This window comes from Sminthopsis crassicaudata, chromosome 3 (genome assembly GCF_048593235.1).
Source record: "Sminthopsis crassicaudata isolate SCR6 chromosome 3, ASM4859323v1, whole genome shotgun sequence".
NCBI classification, from domain to species: Eukaryota; Metazoa; Chordata; class Mammalia; order Dasyuromorphia; family Dasyuridae; genus Sminthopsis; species Sminthopsis crassicaudata.
This window is the reverse complement of record NC_133619.1, coordinates 210467682-210484956: the sequence shown is the minus strand read 5'-3', so window position 1 is coordinate 210484956 and position 17275 is coordinate 210467682. Positions and strand designations below refer to the sequence as shown.

Sequence of the window (17275 nt, the reverse complement as noted above, 5' to 3'; positions counted from 1 at the left end):
ATTTCCATATTTGGAGTGGTTCTGTGTGTTGGCATTTTCTTTTCCTGTGTATGGTTTTACAGCAATGGAATTTTTAATCTAGCCTCTACTTTCTTCTCTCATTCTAACAAAACCAAAGCATAGTACCTCTACTATCACAATGTGTCTAATGTAGTTTCAAAAATTTAAAAAGTAAATCTTAAAATAATTATTGAAAAAAAGAAGGTAAAACTGGGGATATTTTAAAATATTAACATATTTCAAGAAATAAGAAAATATACATTCCATATTGGTACAATATAACTCAAAAAAGTGAAAATAAAATCCTAGGAAGTCATGACTTTTTTCTTTTATTATGACAGTTTTGAAAGACTATTAGCTGTTTCATAAATTTTTTAAAAACAAAATTTTAGGAACAAAAAGTCACACATGATAAAAATAAAACACAGATAAATTCAATTTATGTAGAAAGAATTTGTATAATTTACAACATAAGAAAGTGCATTTATTTTTTTTTTCTTTTTACAGTATGATCTACTAAGAAATGTTATCATAACTACACAATGTATAATTTCACCATATCAATATTCATTCTGGATTTTTAACATTTGTGGCTCACCAAAACTGACTCGCTAAAAAGAAGATAATTACATGCAAGATACTCACACAAAATAAATTTTTATATTAAAGTATGAAAAAAACTTCAAATTTTTCTTATACAATATTTTCAACCTATATAATAAATTAGACATGATAACTCATGTTACTAAAGCTATTTTATTGTACTCATCCTTACAAATAGGAAAACCATTAAAGAAAATAAAACTAGAGCAACAGAAAATAGAGGAAACATTTTGGTATCAGAAGAACTGAATATTCCAGATAACAGAAAATTGTAAAGCTGCCTTTATATCTCAGAAACAGCAGTTGCTAAATCAACCATTACTTGTTCCCCAATAATGAAGCAATGAGGAGGAGTTTAAAAGGTAATACATATAACAGAAACTATATAAATAAATATCTTAGCTATATAAAAGAACAGAATATAAGCCCAGGAGTTGCCAACATTAAGGAGTTGAGATGTGTAAAAAATCATCATGTAAGTTCTCAGTCAAAGGAGATGTCACAGACAGACACACACAGACACACTTGCAACTAAGAATACAATCTATAAATTAACTGCATAAAAATTTTAAAAATCGATAATTATATTCACAAAGGAATATTCAAACAAATGGCTGTTTACAATAATTTATAACACTTTACAATGTTCTCAGAAAATGGTCAGGTGGCAGCTAGGTGGCACAGTGGATAGAGCACCAGCCCTGAATTCAGGAGGACCCGAGTTCAAATCTGGTCTCAGACACTTAACACTTCCTAGCTGTGTGACCCTGGGCAAGTCACTTAACCCCAGCCTCAGAGGAAAAGAAAGAAAGAAAGAAAGAAAGAAGAAAGAAAGAAAGAAAGAAAGAAAGAAAGAAAGAAAGAAAGAAAGAAAGAAAGAAAGAAAGAAAGAAAGAAAGAAAGAAAGAAAGAAAGAAAGAAAGAAGGAAGGAAGGAAGGAAGGAAGGAAGGAAGGAAGGAAGGAAGGAAGGAAGGAAGGAAGGAAGGAAGGAAGGAAGGAAGGAAGGAAGGAAGGAAGGAAGGAAAGAAGGAAGGAAAGAAGGAAGGAAGGAAGGAAGGAAGGAAGGAAGGAAGGAAGAAAGAAAGAGTCTACAAAGCATTTACATATTACCACAGTAAGGTATGAGCAGTAAGACAGAGGGAAAGAAGAGACAGAATTCTTAAGTAAATATGATCAAAAGAATAACACAATTCTTAAATGTAAGAAACAGTGGCCAGGGTTTATATTTCATTATGTTCATTCCCTAATTTTGCTTCATTTAATTTTCATCTCTTCCTGACAATTATGCTTTCCACCTTCACAGGGGAGAAAGACCCTGTAATTTAGTTTTTTGGTTTTAGGGATCTCCCACTGAGGAAGGAACTTTGTCAGTTTGAGGCAGGACTTTCTCTAAAATTCAGAATCGTTCAGTGTTGCCTGGATACTTAGAAGTTAAGTGACTTTCCCAGAATCACACACAGCAAGTATATGTCAGATAAGCCTAGGTCTTCCTGGCTTTGAGGCCAGTTCTCTATACCCTCACACCACGACATCTCTAGGACCAAGGATAAACATTGTATTGATTATTCCTCTACCAGAACATTAGGTGTCTCTTAGTAACTCTTTCTTTGATTTTCCTTCTATACTCCCCTAAATGATTTCTTATGGACTTTCACTTAACAGCAAAAATTGCATGTTATCACACATACCTTGAGGGTTAAAAATGCAAATAGTGTGGCATCAAAGGGATCTAAATTATAAATTCAGGATTCTCTGTCTTCTTTGGTTCTCTGTTAGATGAGAAGCAAGAAAAATAAACTTATTCAAAAGTCTTAACTTATAAGTAATTTGCAAATAAGTTAAATTTTAAAATTACAAAAAAAACATAACATAAAATCACTTGTAATTAATCTTTGGTCACCTTTGAGGAGTTCAAACTGTCTTGTAGTCTAAACCATGTAATGGCCTTATACATAACTATCTCTCTCCTCTTTTCTACTCTTGAATAGGTTGGTCCTAGGTTAAAAACATAGTTCCTCATTACCTCTACTTCATAGAAGCCCAAAATTTTTTCTCGTGTAATCTAAATATCTTCTATGTGAAGTGTTTTCTGATTATCCTAATTACTAGTTCTGTACTCAAATTACTTTATATATATATATATATATATATATATATATATATATATATATGTATGTGTGTGTGTGTGTGTGTGTGTGTGTGTGTGTGTGTGTGTGTACAAGTGTGCATGATGTTTCCCTCAATAGAATGAAAGTTTCTTGAAAATATAAAGCATTTTTTTTGTCCTCGCACCTACTACAGTACCTGACAAATAGTAGGTTTTTAAACAAATGCTTCTTGATGGATTGATATATATATATATATATATATATATATATATATATATATATATATATATATATATATATTTTTTTTTTTTTTGTTTTGTTTTGTTTTGTTTTTTTTTTTTGTTAACTTAAGTGCAGCTTGGGTTGCAAGGAGAAGTCTTTAACTTCCAAAGTAATCAACATCATGTTTTTTGGGGTTTTTTTATAAAAACATATGTTATTTATTCCAACTGAAAATAATTTGTGTTTACTAGTTTCCCCAAAGAAATATAAAACTGTGTTTAAAGACTGTAACTGATGCCGTAGAAGACATAAATAATTCCCACCGCCCCCAAAAATATTTCCTTTTATAGGTAATGTTTTGACATACTCAATGATAATTATTCTTCTGTCAGACCTCTACTACTTATGTTTTTTTACTATATCTATGTAAAAATAGAGTGCATGCACACCTATAAATAGAATTTGCTTATAGATTTGAATGACAGAAAAAAAGGACATCATTTGAACTCATAGATTTAAGACACTATATAACAGTTGTATTCTTGCACAATTGTATGTAGACCAATTAAAATTTGCTTGTAAATGTCATGTAAATAATAACTAGCTATCAATGGCAGATTCCCTGTCTTTGTTATATATAGCAAGTGACATCATATGTGAAAGATAATTCAGAGTTCTTGAAACAAAACCATCAGGGAACATAATAAAGAACATTTTAAAAGTATATTAGCCCTAGATTGTAACCATTATATATTAACACTAAGGGTCATATTTGAAACTTTTAAGGCTTATATTATTAGGAAAACTTGACTATTGAAGCATTACATGCATCACCTCAATTTAACCTCATTTTTCAAGTTATTCATTTAGTAGTCATTAAAAATATAATTAGGTATATCAATGAACATGTCATTAAAATTGCATTTTGTTTTCCAAATATATTAGAAATGAGTGATTACCAATTAGACTAAGTGCTAGGAAATGAAACATTTATCACTCACAAATTCACACCTATTTATTATTAATTATGGAGGCTCTGCTCACCAGAAAGTGCCTTAGAACACAAGTTTGGTTAAGTCCACAGAAGCATAAAAGGAAAAAAGAGAGGTATGTTTTAGGGGAAGCTGCTTACCAAGTGATCTATAAATTTTGGGGGGAAAGAAAAAATTATTTTGAAACAAATTACTGATAATTTCTTTTATAAAAATTACTCATCAAAAAGCTTACCTTGTGTATAACAGGAAAAGAGAAGAGACTCAAAAAATCTCAGGATTTGTAAATTTTTTTTTTTTGACAGAACTTATCCAAGTTTAATCTATATGTATTACTGCTGTTTTATGTATTTGGAACTGATGAAACATTCAAGTTTTAAAATTGTGATATAGAAAACCACTTCATTAAAGCCAAGAATTCAAGATTTCTATGGAGACTAATATACTTATGATTATAACATTTATCAACTATCAACAGGATTGGTAAAATGATTAATCCTAATTGTCTCTGAAAACAAATAAAAAGATTATTCCATGACTGACTTTTTTTTTTCAAAAAAGAAAATTCACCAAATATTTTTCTCAAAGGATGAAATCTATTTGTGGCTTAAAGAAAAATTTTCATCAGATAACAATATGACTATAAATTGGAAAAACATAAAATTGTTTCCCTATGTTCAAAATTCATGTATTTCTAGTTTCTGACCAATTCGTAGGAAAATTACAACCTGGGAGCTATCATGGTTTTTAACAAGACTTTTTAGGACCATGCAATTTATGTGCAACCTTTTCTGGTAAAAGGCTATTATTTCCTAAGTGAGGAAAGGACAATTACCTTCCTTTCTGCTTTGACATCAAGAGAGACAGAGATACATAGGGTAAGTGCAGAAATCCTATATACAATTTTATTAACATTTTTAAATTTCAACTTATATTTATGCTTATGTGCATTATTTAAAAATAAAAACATGATTCATTTTTACTCCCACACTTAACAATTTAAATTTTAAATGATTTCATTCAGGCATTATTTTTTTGAAAAGTACAACTTTTCTTACCTTCCACAAAAGAAAAGCAGATAAATAAATTTTCATTTAACAATTCCTTTGAAAATTCACTGGGACTCAAAATTGACAAGAAAGACACACAAAATTACAAGACTCTGAGAGATGAAGGCTTATACATATAAAAAGATGTTCTTTGGATAACTCTGCCTACAACTTAATATTTGTAGAATAATAATGATTACAAGAATAATGACAAAATGTGTCATTGGAACTTGCAGATGCAAAAGATCCCTAGAAATAACAAATTTTCACTAGTGACTTCCTTTGTAGAGAAAGAAGAAACTGAATGGATAAAAATAACAAATATACATTACTTCCATAATCTTGTTGTTGCTGTTGTTGTTTTTCCACATGAGATGCATTTGGTTGTGCACTTTAATTAGTTATCATCTTTCTCTTCATACTTGCCTCATTTGGTTGTCTCTTTCTGTATTTTGCCAACAAATTTCTAGCGTCTTTGTGTCCCTCTCTACTTGTACTTTTAGTTTTTCATAATTGTTCTGGATGTAGCCCAAGATCCAGTCAAAACCACATATTATTTTTGCATCTCTTTTCTTCCCGGTCCCAGTCATTGCTGAACAAGTTTTCTAAAAACGTGATAAATATGTAAAAAGATGTAATGGTAAATGGTAAAACATGAACATTACCTAGACAAAAAATATAAGGTATTTACTCTTATTAAAACAACTGTCTCAAAATAATTGCACAATATAACTATACAAATCAACATTTTAAAAAGAATTTTTCTTTTCATTTAATTTCCAAAAATTTACAAAATGTACAGTTTACATGATCATAAATTTAGTCCAAAGTGCTAATTTTGCAGATGAGGAAACTGAGAATGTTAAGTGACTTGTTTATTTATAATCATGCAGCTGGTAACTGTGAAGCAGTATTCAAAACCCAGGTTTTTCTATTTCTGAGCTCAGCACTGTATCTACTATACCAGATTAACCAAATGTGTGTAATATTAAAACTTTAAAGCACAACGCATATGGCAACTATTATTACTATAGTCATCCTCACTAACCTATTTGAACATAAAGAAAATGAAATACAGAAAGTTCCAAAGTCTTAAAGTAATTTTAAATTTTAGAACTTCTGGGTCACCTTATATTTTGACAATTTTGCTAAGATATATATATATATATATATATATATATATGTATATATATCTTACAGATATATATATATATACATACATACATATATATACACATACATACATATATACATATATATATACATATATACATACATATACATATATATATATACATATATATATATATGTATATATATATATACAGAGAGAGAGAGAGAGAGAGTCATTTTATAACTGGATTAAAATTTACCTACATACATAGTCTATTTTTAATCAACTTTTTTTTTTACTAGAACAGTAATTTCAATGATATAGAGACCTTGAAGGAAAGAAACTTTTCTACCAACATAGCTAAATAACAGCTTTGCAACTATATTTGCAATTTTTTTTCTAGTCTACATGAAAGTCAATGTTATATAACGCATCCTTTATATGGCATAAATACAAGCTCTGAAGCAATGAAAAACTGAAAATTAAACATATATATATATATATATATATATATATATATATATATATATATATATATATATATATATATATATATATATCTCAAACTGATTGCTTATAAAAGTTAATTTAATTGAAAATATATATTAAACATTCATCTACACCAAATTCTATAGAATCAGAATCATGATTTGTCAAATTACAGTGCCTTACAATAGCCACTTTTTAAATATATTTGTCTGATTTTTCCTAAAAATAAATTCATAAAATGATCAGTAAAGACAGAATGAGGGATAAAGAACTTACAATTTGACAGACACATTTTTGCTCAGTGGCCAGTTGTTCTAATGCTAGTTCTTTGATTAAACATTCTTCTGACAATGCCCCTTCTTTATCCTGTTTATTTGCTAATCTAGAAAATAAAAATAAGATTTGATTTTATAACAAGCTTATTATCAAATAATTTTAAAAATCAAGCCATTCAAAAGCATCTTAATATTTATTGGTGTGAGAAATACTGAAAAGTTAATGATTCCACAGAATGTTATAAGCTTCAAGGTAATGCAAGATAACATATGTAAATACCACTGATCAGTGGATTTCCAGAATATAAGAAATTAAGCAAAGTTACATTTCCACGGAACAATTAAATTTCAATCTCTCAGAATTTGTAAGCAAAAAAGGTTGGGGATCTAGGAAGGCTCAGATGGACTCAGCCAATCAGAAAGTGTCTATGGTTTTAAGAAAATCACATGCTTCAGACAATAGCTGATCCTACTTTCTGCCATTCTTGTTTCCAATTCCAGGTCCCATGAGATTCTGACATTTCGGGATTCACTCTTTACATTTTTTGTTTGAGTTGGATGTTTTATAATTTCTCTGCTCATCTACAATCTTGCAACCAGGTCAGAATAGCTAACACTGCTGTAGATTCCTCCCTGTAGATTCTCTGCCACTGGGAATGTAAACCACCCTGTGGAGCTCCCACCACCCTGGCTCTACATTGTCTGTGCTGGCATCTGTGCTCAACCTGCTTGAGCTTGGCCCACTTTCGTTTCCAAATGAAACAAACCTTTTCTGGAAATCTTTGAAATTACCTTCTGCTGGTAATTTGTTGCACTCCCAATATTCATGGATTCTGCAAGTCCAGAGCTAATTCAGTGGCTGGGTCAGAAAGAGGCTCCACCCCCCCACCCCCCCAGACCTTAACGTTTTTTAAACACATTTAAAGCAGAGCGATACATACAGAGGAAAGGATGGAACAGAATCTATTATTCTTCTGGTGAAGTACAAAGAAAAAAAAAAAAACTTATGGGTAGCCATCCTGATCTCAGATCAAGCAAAAGCAAAAATTTATCTAATTAAAAGAGATAAGGAAGGAAACTCTATCTTGCTAAAGGGTATCATAGTTAATGAAGTAATATCAATATTAAACATATATGCACCAAATAGTGTAGCATCTAAATTCTTAAGGGAGAAGTCAAAGAAAGTTGCAAGAAGCAATAGACAGCAAAACTATAATAGTGGGAGAGCTCAACCTTGCTCTCTCAGAACTAGATAAATAAAACCATAAAATAAATAAAAAAGAAGTTAAAGTAAATAGAATACTAGAAAAATAGATGTGATAGATCTTTGGAGAAAATTGAATGGAGACACAGAAAGGAGTAGATTTTCTTCTCAGCAGTTCATGGAACCTATACAAAAATTGACCATATATCAGGACATAAATTCCTCAAAATCAAATGCGGAAAGGCAGAAATAGTAAATGCATTTTTTTTTTCGGATCATGATGCAATAAAAATTACATTCAATAAAGGGCCGGGGAAAATAGACCAAAAAGTAATTGGAAACCAAATAATCTCATCCTAAAGAATGAATGGGTGAAACAAAAAATCATAGATACAATCAATAATTTTATCAAAGAAAATGATGAAACGATAATGAGACAACATACCAAAAAGTGGAAATAAGGGGAAATTTTATACCTATAGAGGCTTACTTGCAGAAAGTACAGAAAGAGAAGATCAATGAATTGGGTTTGAAACTAAAAAAACTAGGAAAAGAATAAATTAAAACCCCCCAAGCAAATAGCAAACTTGAAATTCTAAAAATAAAAAGAGAGATTTAATAAAGTTGAAAGTAAAAGCTACTGAATTAATTAATAAAGAGTTGGTTTTATGAAAAAATGGACAATATAGAATTACCGCAAGATGGCGGAGAAGATACACGCAACTCTGTGAGCGTCCTTATTCTCTCATAACCAATTAGATAAATTCAGCCTCAAAAATAGCGCTGGACTGATAGAAACCACAAGGACTGGAAGCACTACTTACCAGCTGAAGAGAATCTGGAGTTTCAACAGGAAAGATCAGTCCCCAGGGGAGGAAAAAAAAAAAAAAAAAGAGGCCAGCACAGATGGTTGGGTGGTGGCACACTGCACTGATTTGCACTGAGGAGGGCTCTGAAATCAGAGAAGCCACTGAGATAGAGGAATCTGGCACAGGCTGTTAGCTCTTCTCTGCTTATAAAACAGCAGTTCAGAAGAGAAATCAAGCCACCTTAAAATTTTAAAACCAGATTAGATCTTCCCCAATCCCGGAGGTGACTCAGCAGATCTCAGCACTGTGGGTGTGGCCGACTTAGGCTGTCCAGGCTTTCACCTGGGAGTAGTTAAGAGATTGAGAAGTGGGTGTACACGGCCCAAGGAAACACACAGTGCCTTGCTTGGCTGAAGGCTGTGGAACTCAGCCCCGGGAAGTCCCAGAGAAGCGGAACCTTTGAACTAGGGACCGCGGTTTCAGGGCAGACACTTCCAGTTTGAGCACAGGGGCTCTCCACGTCACCTGCTGCTGATATCCACACCCCACCAGGACGCATAGGCCGGCTTTGTGTCGCCTTTACTGTTCAGTCTCAAACCTCAGGGAAGCCGCTAGGACACATAGTGCTGCCCTCAAAGCACAGCAGTGCTAATCACCTGTGAGGCACTTCCAAGGAGGGGGTGGGGAACTCTCTCCCAGAGCTCTCTCTTAGCTCAGGCGCAGGAGCCGCTGCATCCATCCAGTCTGGGAGGAAGCTGGTAAAGAAATAAATAAATAATTTCCTACCCCAGGGACAGACCCCAAAAGATTTCTTAATCATGAGTAAGAAGCCAAAAAGAACCATTGACTCATTCTACACAGAGAAAGAGTAGGTATCCAACACCGAGGAAGTTAACAGCAGAGAGTCAGCAAATAACAACCTAAAGGGGAACGCTACCTGCCCTCCATCACATAACTCTCTCCTGGAAGAGATTATTAAAAAGTTAAGAGAGTTTGAAGAAAAATGGAGAAAGGAAAGGGAAGCTATGATAGAGAATAACAACATTCTGAAATTGGAGTTGGAAAAAATAAAGAATTCACAGGAGATGCAGGGAAATAAAATTTGTGAATTAGAAAAGGTTAAAAATCACAGGAAAGTACGATTTCTGAATTGGAAAAGATAAAAAAGTCTCAAGAAAATAGAATTTCTGAATTGGAAAAAGAAAATAATTCTCAAAAAAAATTAGAGAAATGGAAAAAAATTCAATAGAGCAAAATAATTCATTTAAAAACGAAATTGGGCATTTACAAAAAGAACTAAAAACTGTGAAAGAAGAAAATAACTCCTTAAAAGTCAGGATGGAACAAATAGAAATGAATGATTCACTGAGAACCCAAGAATCAGTCAAACAAAACAAAAAAAAAAAAAAAAAAAAAAAAAAAAAGCTAGAGAATAACGTCAAATACGTATTGGGAAAATATATAGGCCTGGAAAATAGATCTAGGAGAGATAATCTGCGGATCATTGGACTTCCCGAAAACTACAACCAAAAAAAGAGCCTAGATTCTATTTTACCGGAAATTATCAAAGAGAACTGTCCAGAGATAATAGAAACAGAAGGGAAAGTAGATGTCGAAAGAATTCATCAAACTCCTTCTGAAATAGACCCTAAAAAAAGAACACCACGGAATATTGTGGCTAAGCTGCAGAATTACCACACAAAAGAGAAAGTCTTGCAAGCAGCTAGAAAAAAACAATTTAAATACCAAGGTGCCACAATAAGGGTCACCCAAGATCTGGCTGCCTTCACATTAAAAGATAGAAGGGCCTGGAACCTGATATTCTGTAAGGCAAAAGATCAAGGATTGCAACCAAGAATGAACTACCCAGCTAAGTTTAGCATCTTTTTCCATGGAAGAAGATGGTCATTCAATGAAATAGAGGAATTCTATATGTTTCTAAGAAAAAAAACAGACTTAAACAAAAAATTTGATCTACATCCACAAGACTGAAGAGAAACAGAAAAAGGTACACAGAACCCTTGAGAACTGTAACTGTTGTGTGTATATAAAAAGTACGCATGGATAATTTGATTCTACTGATATAAAAGAAAAAGAGGGGGGGTGTAGTAAAGGGAAGGGGGTAGTTTCAGAAAAAGGGGAAGGAGTGATAAAAAGAGGGAAACTACATCCCAGGAAGAGGCATAGAAAATACACCATATCTGAGGGAATTTAGTGAGGGGGAGAATCATTGTGTGAATCTTACTCTCATCAGAAGAGGTTCAAAGGGTAAATAATTGACATATTTGTTTTTCAGAGAATTTTCTCTCACTTCATTAAAAGGGGGAGAGGAAAAGGGAAAAGGAGAATAAGGAAAGGGACTTGGAGGGAGGGGGGAGGGATACAAAAAAGGGAGGGCTGCGTGTCACAAGGGGCGTCTATAAATTAAATATTGGGGAAGGGGTTGAAGGGGGTCAAGGGAAAAAGCATATTCTGGGGATAATATGATGGCAGTACATACAGAATTAGTAATTTTAACTGTAAATGTGAATGGGATGAACGCTCCCATCAAAAGGAGACGGATAGCAGACTGGATCAAAAATCAGAGCCCTACAATATGTTGTTTACAGGAACACACACTTAAAGCAGGGAGATACATACAGAGTAAAGGTAAAAGGTTGGAGCAGAAATTATTATGCTTCAGGTAAAGCCAAAAAAGCAGGGGTAGCTATCCTTATCTCAGATCAAGCAAAAGCAGAAGTTGATCTAGTTAAAAAAGATAAGGAAGGAAACTATATCCTGCTGAAAGGTAGCATAAATAATGAAGCCACATCAATACTAAACATATATGCACCAAGTGGTATAGCATCTAACTTTCTAAAGGAAAAGTTAAGAGAATTGCAAGAAGAAATAGTAAAACTATAATAGTGGGAGATCTCAACCTTGCACTCTCAGATTTAGACAAATCAAACCACAAAACAAATAAGAAAGAAATTTAAAAAGTCAATAGAACATTAGAAAAACTAGGTATGATAGACCTTTGGAGAAAACTGAATGGCAATAGAAAGGAATATACTTTTTTCTCAGCAGTTCATGGATCCTATACAGAAATTGACCATATATTAGGACATAGAGATCTCAAAATTAAATGTAGGAAGGCAGAAATAATAAATGCCTTCTTCTCAGAACACAATGCAATAAAAGCTACATTCATTCAGTAAGAAGTTAGGGGTAAATAGACCAAAAAGTAATTGGAAAATGAACAATCTCATCTTAAAGGATGACTGGGTGAAACAGCAAATTATAGAAACAATTAATAATTTCACCCAAGATAATGACAATGATGAGACATCATACCAAAATCTGTGGGATGTAGCTAAAGCAGTAATAAGGGGAAATTTTATATCTTTGGAGACTTATTTGAAGAAAATAGAGAAAGGGAAGATTAACGAATTGGGCTTGCAACTTAAAAAGCTAGAAAAAGACCAAATTAAAACCCCCCAACCAAAAATTAAACTTGAAATACAAAAATTAAAAGGAGAAATCAATAATATTGAAAGTAAAAAAACTATTGAATTAATAAATAAAACCAAGAGTTGGTTTTATGAAAAAGCCAATAAAATAGATAAACCTTTAGTAAATCTGATCAGAAAAAAGAAAGAGGAAAATCAAATTGTTAGTCTTACAAATGAAAAGGGGGATCTTTCCACCAATTAGAAATTAGGAAATTAGAGAAATAATAAGGAGTTACTTTGCCCAACTTTATGCCAATAAATTTGATAACTTAAGTGAAATGGATGACTTCCTCCAAAAATATAGGCTCCCTAGATTAACAGAGGAGGAGATAAATTGCTTAAATAGTCCCATTTCAGAAAAAGAAATAGAACAAGCTATTAATCAACTCCCCAGGAAAAAATCCCCAGGACCAGATGGATTCACATGTGAATTCTACCAAACATTTAAAGAACAATTAGCCCCAATGTTATATAAATTATTTGAAAAAATAGGGGATGAAGGATTCCTACCAAACTCCTTTTATGATGCTAAAATCTTAAATAAGATGTTAGCAAAAAGACTTCAGAAAATCATCTCTAGGATAATACACTATGATCAAGTGGGATTTATACAAGGAATGCAGGGCTGGTTTAATATTAGGAAAACTATTAATATAATTGACCATATTAATAATCAAATTAATAAGAACCATATGATCATCTCAATAGATGCAGAAAAAGCATTTGACAAAATCCAACATCCATTCCTACTAAAAACTCTTGAAAGTATAGGAATAAATGGACTATTCCTTAGAATAATCAGGAGCATATATTTAAGACCATCAGTAAGCATAATATGCAATAGAAATAAACTGCAACCTTTCCCAGTAAGATCAGGAGTGAAACAAGTTTGCCCACTATCACCATTACTATTCAATATAGTACTAGAAACTCTAGTCTCGGCAATAAGAGCCGAGAAAGAGATTCAAAGAATTAGAGTAGGAAATGAGGAAATCAAACTATCACTCTTTGCAGATGACATGATGGTATACTTAAAGAACCCCAAAGACTCTGCTAAAAAGCTATTAGAAATAATTAAGAATTTCAGCAAAGTGGCAGGATACAAAATAAATCCACATAAATCCTCAGCATTTTTATATATCACCAACAAAATGCAACAGCAAGAGATACAAAGAGAAATTCCATTCCAAACAAATATTGAGAGTATAAAGTATTTGGGAATCCATCTACCAAAGAATAGTCAGGAATTATATGAGAAAAATTACAAAACACTTGCCACAAAAATAAAGTCAGATTTAAATAATTGGAAAGACATTCAGTGCTCTTAGATAGGCCAAGCGAATATTATAAAGATGACAATACTCCCCAAACTAATCTATTTATTTAGTGCTATACCAATCAGACTCCCAAGAAACTATTTTAATGACCTAGAAAAAATAACAACAAAATTCCTATGGAAGAATAAAAGGTCGAGAATTGCAAGGGAACTAATGAAAAAAAAGTCAGAGGAAGGTGGTCTAAGTGTACCTGATCTAAAACTTTATTATATAGCAGCAGTCACCAAAACCATTTGGTGTTGGCTAAGAAATAGACCGGTAGATCAGTGGAACAGATAAGATACAAAGGACAAAAAAGGGTACATCTATAACAATCTAATCTTTGACAAACCCAAAGATACCAACATTAGGGATAAAAATTCATTATTTGGAAAAAAACTGTTGGTAAAACTGGAAATTAGTATGGCAGCAATTAGATATGGATCCACACTTAACACCATATACCAAGATAAGATCAAAATGGGTCCATGATTTAGGCATAAAGAATTAGATAATAAATAGATTAGAGAAACAGAAAATAGTCTGCCTCTCAGACCTGTGGAGGAGGAAGGAATTTATGACCAGAGGAGAACTAGAGATCATTATTGATCACAAAATAGAAGATTTTGATTACATCAAACTAAAAAGTTTCTGTACAAACAATACTAATGCAAACAAGATTAGAAGGGAAGTAACAAATTGGGAAAATATTTTTAAAAGCAAAGGTTCTGACAAAGGTCTCATTTCCAAAATATATAGAGAACTGATCCTAATTTATAAGAAACCAAACCATTCTCCAATTGATAAATGGTCAAAGGATAAGAACAGACAATTCTCAGATGATGAAATTGAAACTATATCCACTCATATGAAAGAGTGTTCCAAATCACTACTGATCAGAGAAATGCAAATTAAGACAACTCTGAGATACCACTACACACCTGTCAGATTGACTAAGATGACAGGAACAAATAATAATGAATGTTGGAGGGGATGTGGGGAAACTGGGACACTAATACATTGCTGGTGGAGTTGTGAAAGAATCCAGCCATTCTGGAGAGCAATTTGGAACTATGCCCAAAAAGGTATCAAACTGTGCATACCCTTTGACCCAGCATTGCTGCTATTGGGCTTATATCCCAAAGAAATACTAAAGAGCAGAAAGGGACCTGTAGGTGCCAAAATGTTTGTGGCAGCTCTTTTTGTTGTAGCTAGACTGGAAGATGAATGGATGTCCATCAATTGGAGAATGGTTGGGTAAATTATGGTATATGAAGGTTATGGAATATTATTGCTCTGTAAGAAATTCCTCCAGCAGGAGGAATACAGAGAGGCTTGGAGAGACTTACATCAACTGATGCTGAGTGAAATGAGCAGAACCAGAAGATCACTATACACTTCAACAACAATACTGTATGAGGATGTATTCTGATGGAAGTGGAAATCTTCAACATAAAGAAGATCCAACTCACTTCCAGTTGATCAATGATGGACAGAGGTAGCTACACCCAGAGAAGGAACACTGGGATGTGAATGTAAATTGTTAGCACTACTGTCTGTCTGCCCAGGTTACTTGTACTTTCAGAATCTAATGCTTATTGTGCAACAAGAAAATGGTATTTACACACATGCATTGTATCTAGGTTATATTGCAACACATGTAAAATGTATGGGATTGCCTGTCATCGGGGGGAGGGAGTAGAGGGAGGGGGGGATAATTTGGAAAAATGAATACAAGGGATAATATTAAAAACAAAAACAACAACAACAACAACAACATGTGGTTCTGCACATATATACTGTACCTAGGATACACTATAAGATATTTAATATGTATGGGGAATGCCTGCCGTCTCGGGGAGGGGATGGAGGGAAGGAGGGGAAAAACTCGGAACAGAGGGGAGTACAAGGGATAATGTAAAAAAAAATTACATATGCATATGTACTGTCAAAGAAAATGTTATAATTATAAAAATTAATAAAATAAATAAATAAATAGATGATTACCATTTATGGGTATGTGAAAAAAAAAAAAGAAAGAAAAAGTGGACAACATAGATAAGCCTTTATTTAATTTGATTATAAAAAGGAAAGAAGAAAATAGAACTGTCAGTTTCAAAAAATGAAAAGGAAGGACTTTCTACCAATGAAGAGGAAATTAGAGCAATAATTAGGAGTTACTTTGCTCAACTATATGTCAAAGATTTTGAAAACCTAAGTGAAAAGGAAGAATATTTTAAAAAATGTAAATTGTCCAGGTTAACAGAAAAAGAAATAAATTATTTAAATAGCTCCATTTTAGAAGAAGAAACAGAACAAGCTATTAACTCCCTAAGAAAAAATCTCCACGACCACATGTATTTACATATGAATTCTACCAAATATTTAAAGAACAATTACTTCCAATATTATATAAATTATTTGAAAAATTAAAGAAAGAAGGACTCCAACCAAATTCCTTTTATGACACAGATATGGTACTGATACCTAAACCAGGTAGAGTGAAAACAGAAAAAGAAAATTATAGACTAATTTCCCTCATGAATATTGATGCAAAAATCTTAAATGAAATATTAGCAAAGAGATTACAGAAAGTCATCCCTAGAATAATACACTATGACCAAGTAGGATTTATACCAGGAATGAAGGATTGGTTTAATATTGGGAAAATTATTACCATAATTGACTATACCAATAAACAAATAAGCAAAAATCCTATGATTATCTCAAAAGATGGAGAAAAAGTATTTCATAAAATCCAATACCCATTGCTATTAAAAACACTTGAGAATATAGGAATATATACTATGTAATAGGGGACAAACTAGAATCAATTCCAATAACTTCGGGGTGAAACAAGGTTGCCCTGTCTCACCATTACTATTCAATATTGTATTAGAAATGTTAGCTTTGGCAATAAGAGGGGGAAAAAAAGACATTAAAGGAATTAAGAGTAGATAATGAAGAAAGCAAATTATCACTCTATGTAGATGATATGATGGTATTCTTTGAGAATCCTAGAGAATCAAATAAAAAATTACTAGAAACAATTCACAAGTTTAGCAAATTTGTATGATACAAAATAAATCCACAGAAATCATCAGCATTTTTATATATTACCAACAAAATCCAGTGGCAGGAGATACAAAGAGAAATTCCATTCAGAATAATTGTGGATAGTATAAAATACCTGGGAATCTGTCTGTCAAAAGAAAGTCAGAAACTACAGGAACACCACTACAACACACTTTCCACACAAATAACATCAGATCTAATCAGTTGGAAAAATATCAAGTACTCATAGGTCAATCAAAAAATATAATAAAAATTATAATACCACCTAAATCTTCTCATATGTCACTCTGCAAGGAAATATATCTATTTTGTAGTATATTAAATGAAGCATAATAATTAGTAGGGTAGTCACAATTATGTTACTTATTTCTCAGAATCTCCTAAAAAGACCAATATTTACTATTTAGTTCTATTTTTTCTGAGGAAAAGAAGGCATTGTATAAAGTGGTTTCTTAATTAGCCTAAGTTTCCTTCTCCATATTTTCAAAAAGAAAATGTTTGCTGAATTTTTCTGATACTTCATC

The 17275-nt window shown here is 32.5% G+C and overlaps 2 protein-coding genes across 5 annotated transcripts in view; one reads left to right on the top strand and one right to left on the bottom strand.

Annotated features, from left to right (window-relative positions):
• Positions 1 to 17275, top strand: part of LOC141560987 (uncharacterized) — a 423935-nt gene that overhangs the window by 233351 nt on the left and 173309 nt on the right. The window lies entirely within an intron of this gene.
• Positions 1 to 17275, bottom strand: part of LOC141560986 (ADP-ribosylation factor-like protein 13B) — a 102509-nt gene that overhangs the window by 67053 nt on the left and 18181 nt on the right. For all 4 annotated transcript variants that reach the window (XM_074299857.1, XM_074299858.1, XM_074299856.1 and 1 more), the window contains 3 exons: positions 6855 to 6960; positions 5402 to 5580; positions 2293 to 2373 (listed from right to left, as the gene is read on the bottom strand). In XM_074299857.1, the coding sequence (XP_074155958.1) occupies positions 2334 to 2373; positions 5402 to 5580; positions 6855 to 6960 (325 nt within the window). In that variant the 3' untranslated portion in view covers positions 2293 to 2333. The remainder of the gene's footprint in view (positions 1 to 2292; positions 2374 to 5401; positions 5581 to 6854; positions 6961 to 17275) is intronic.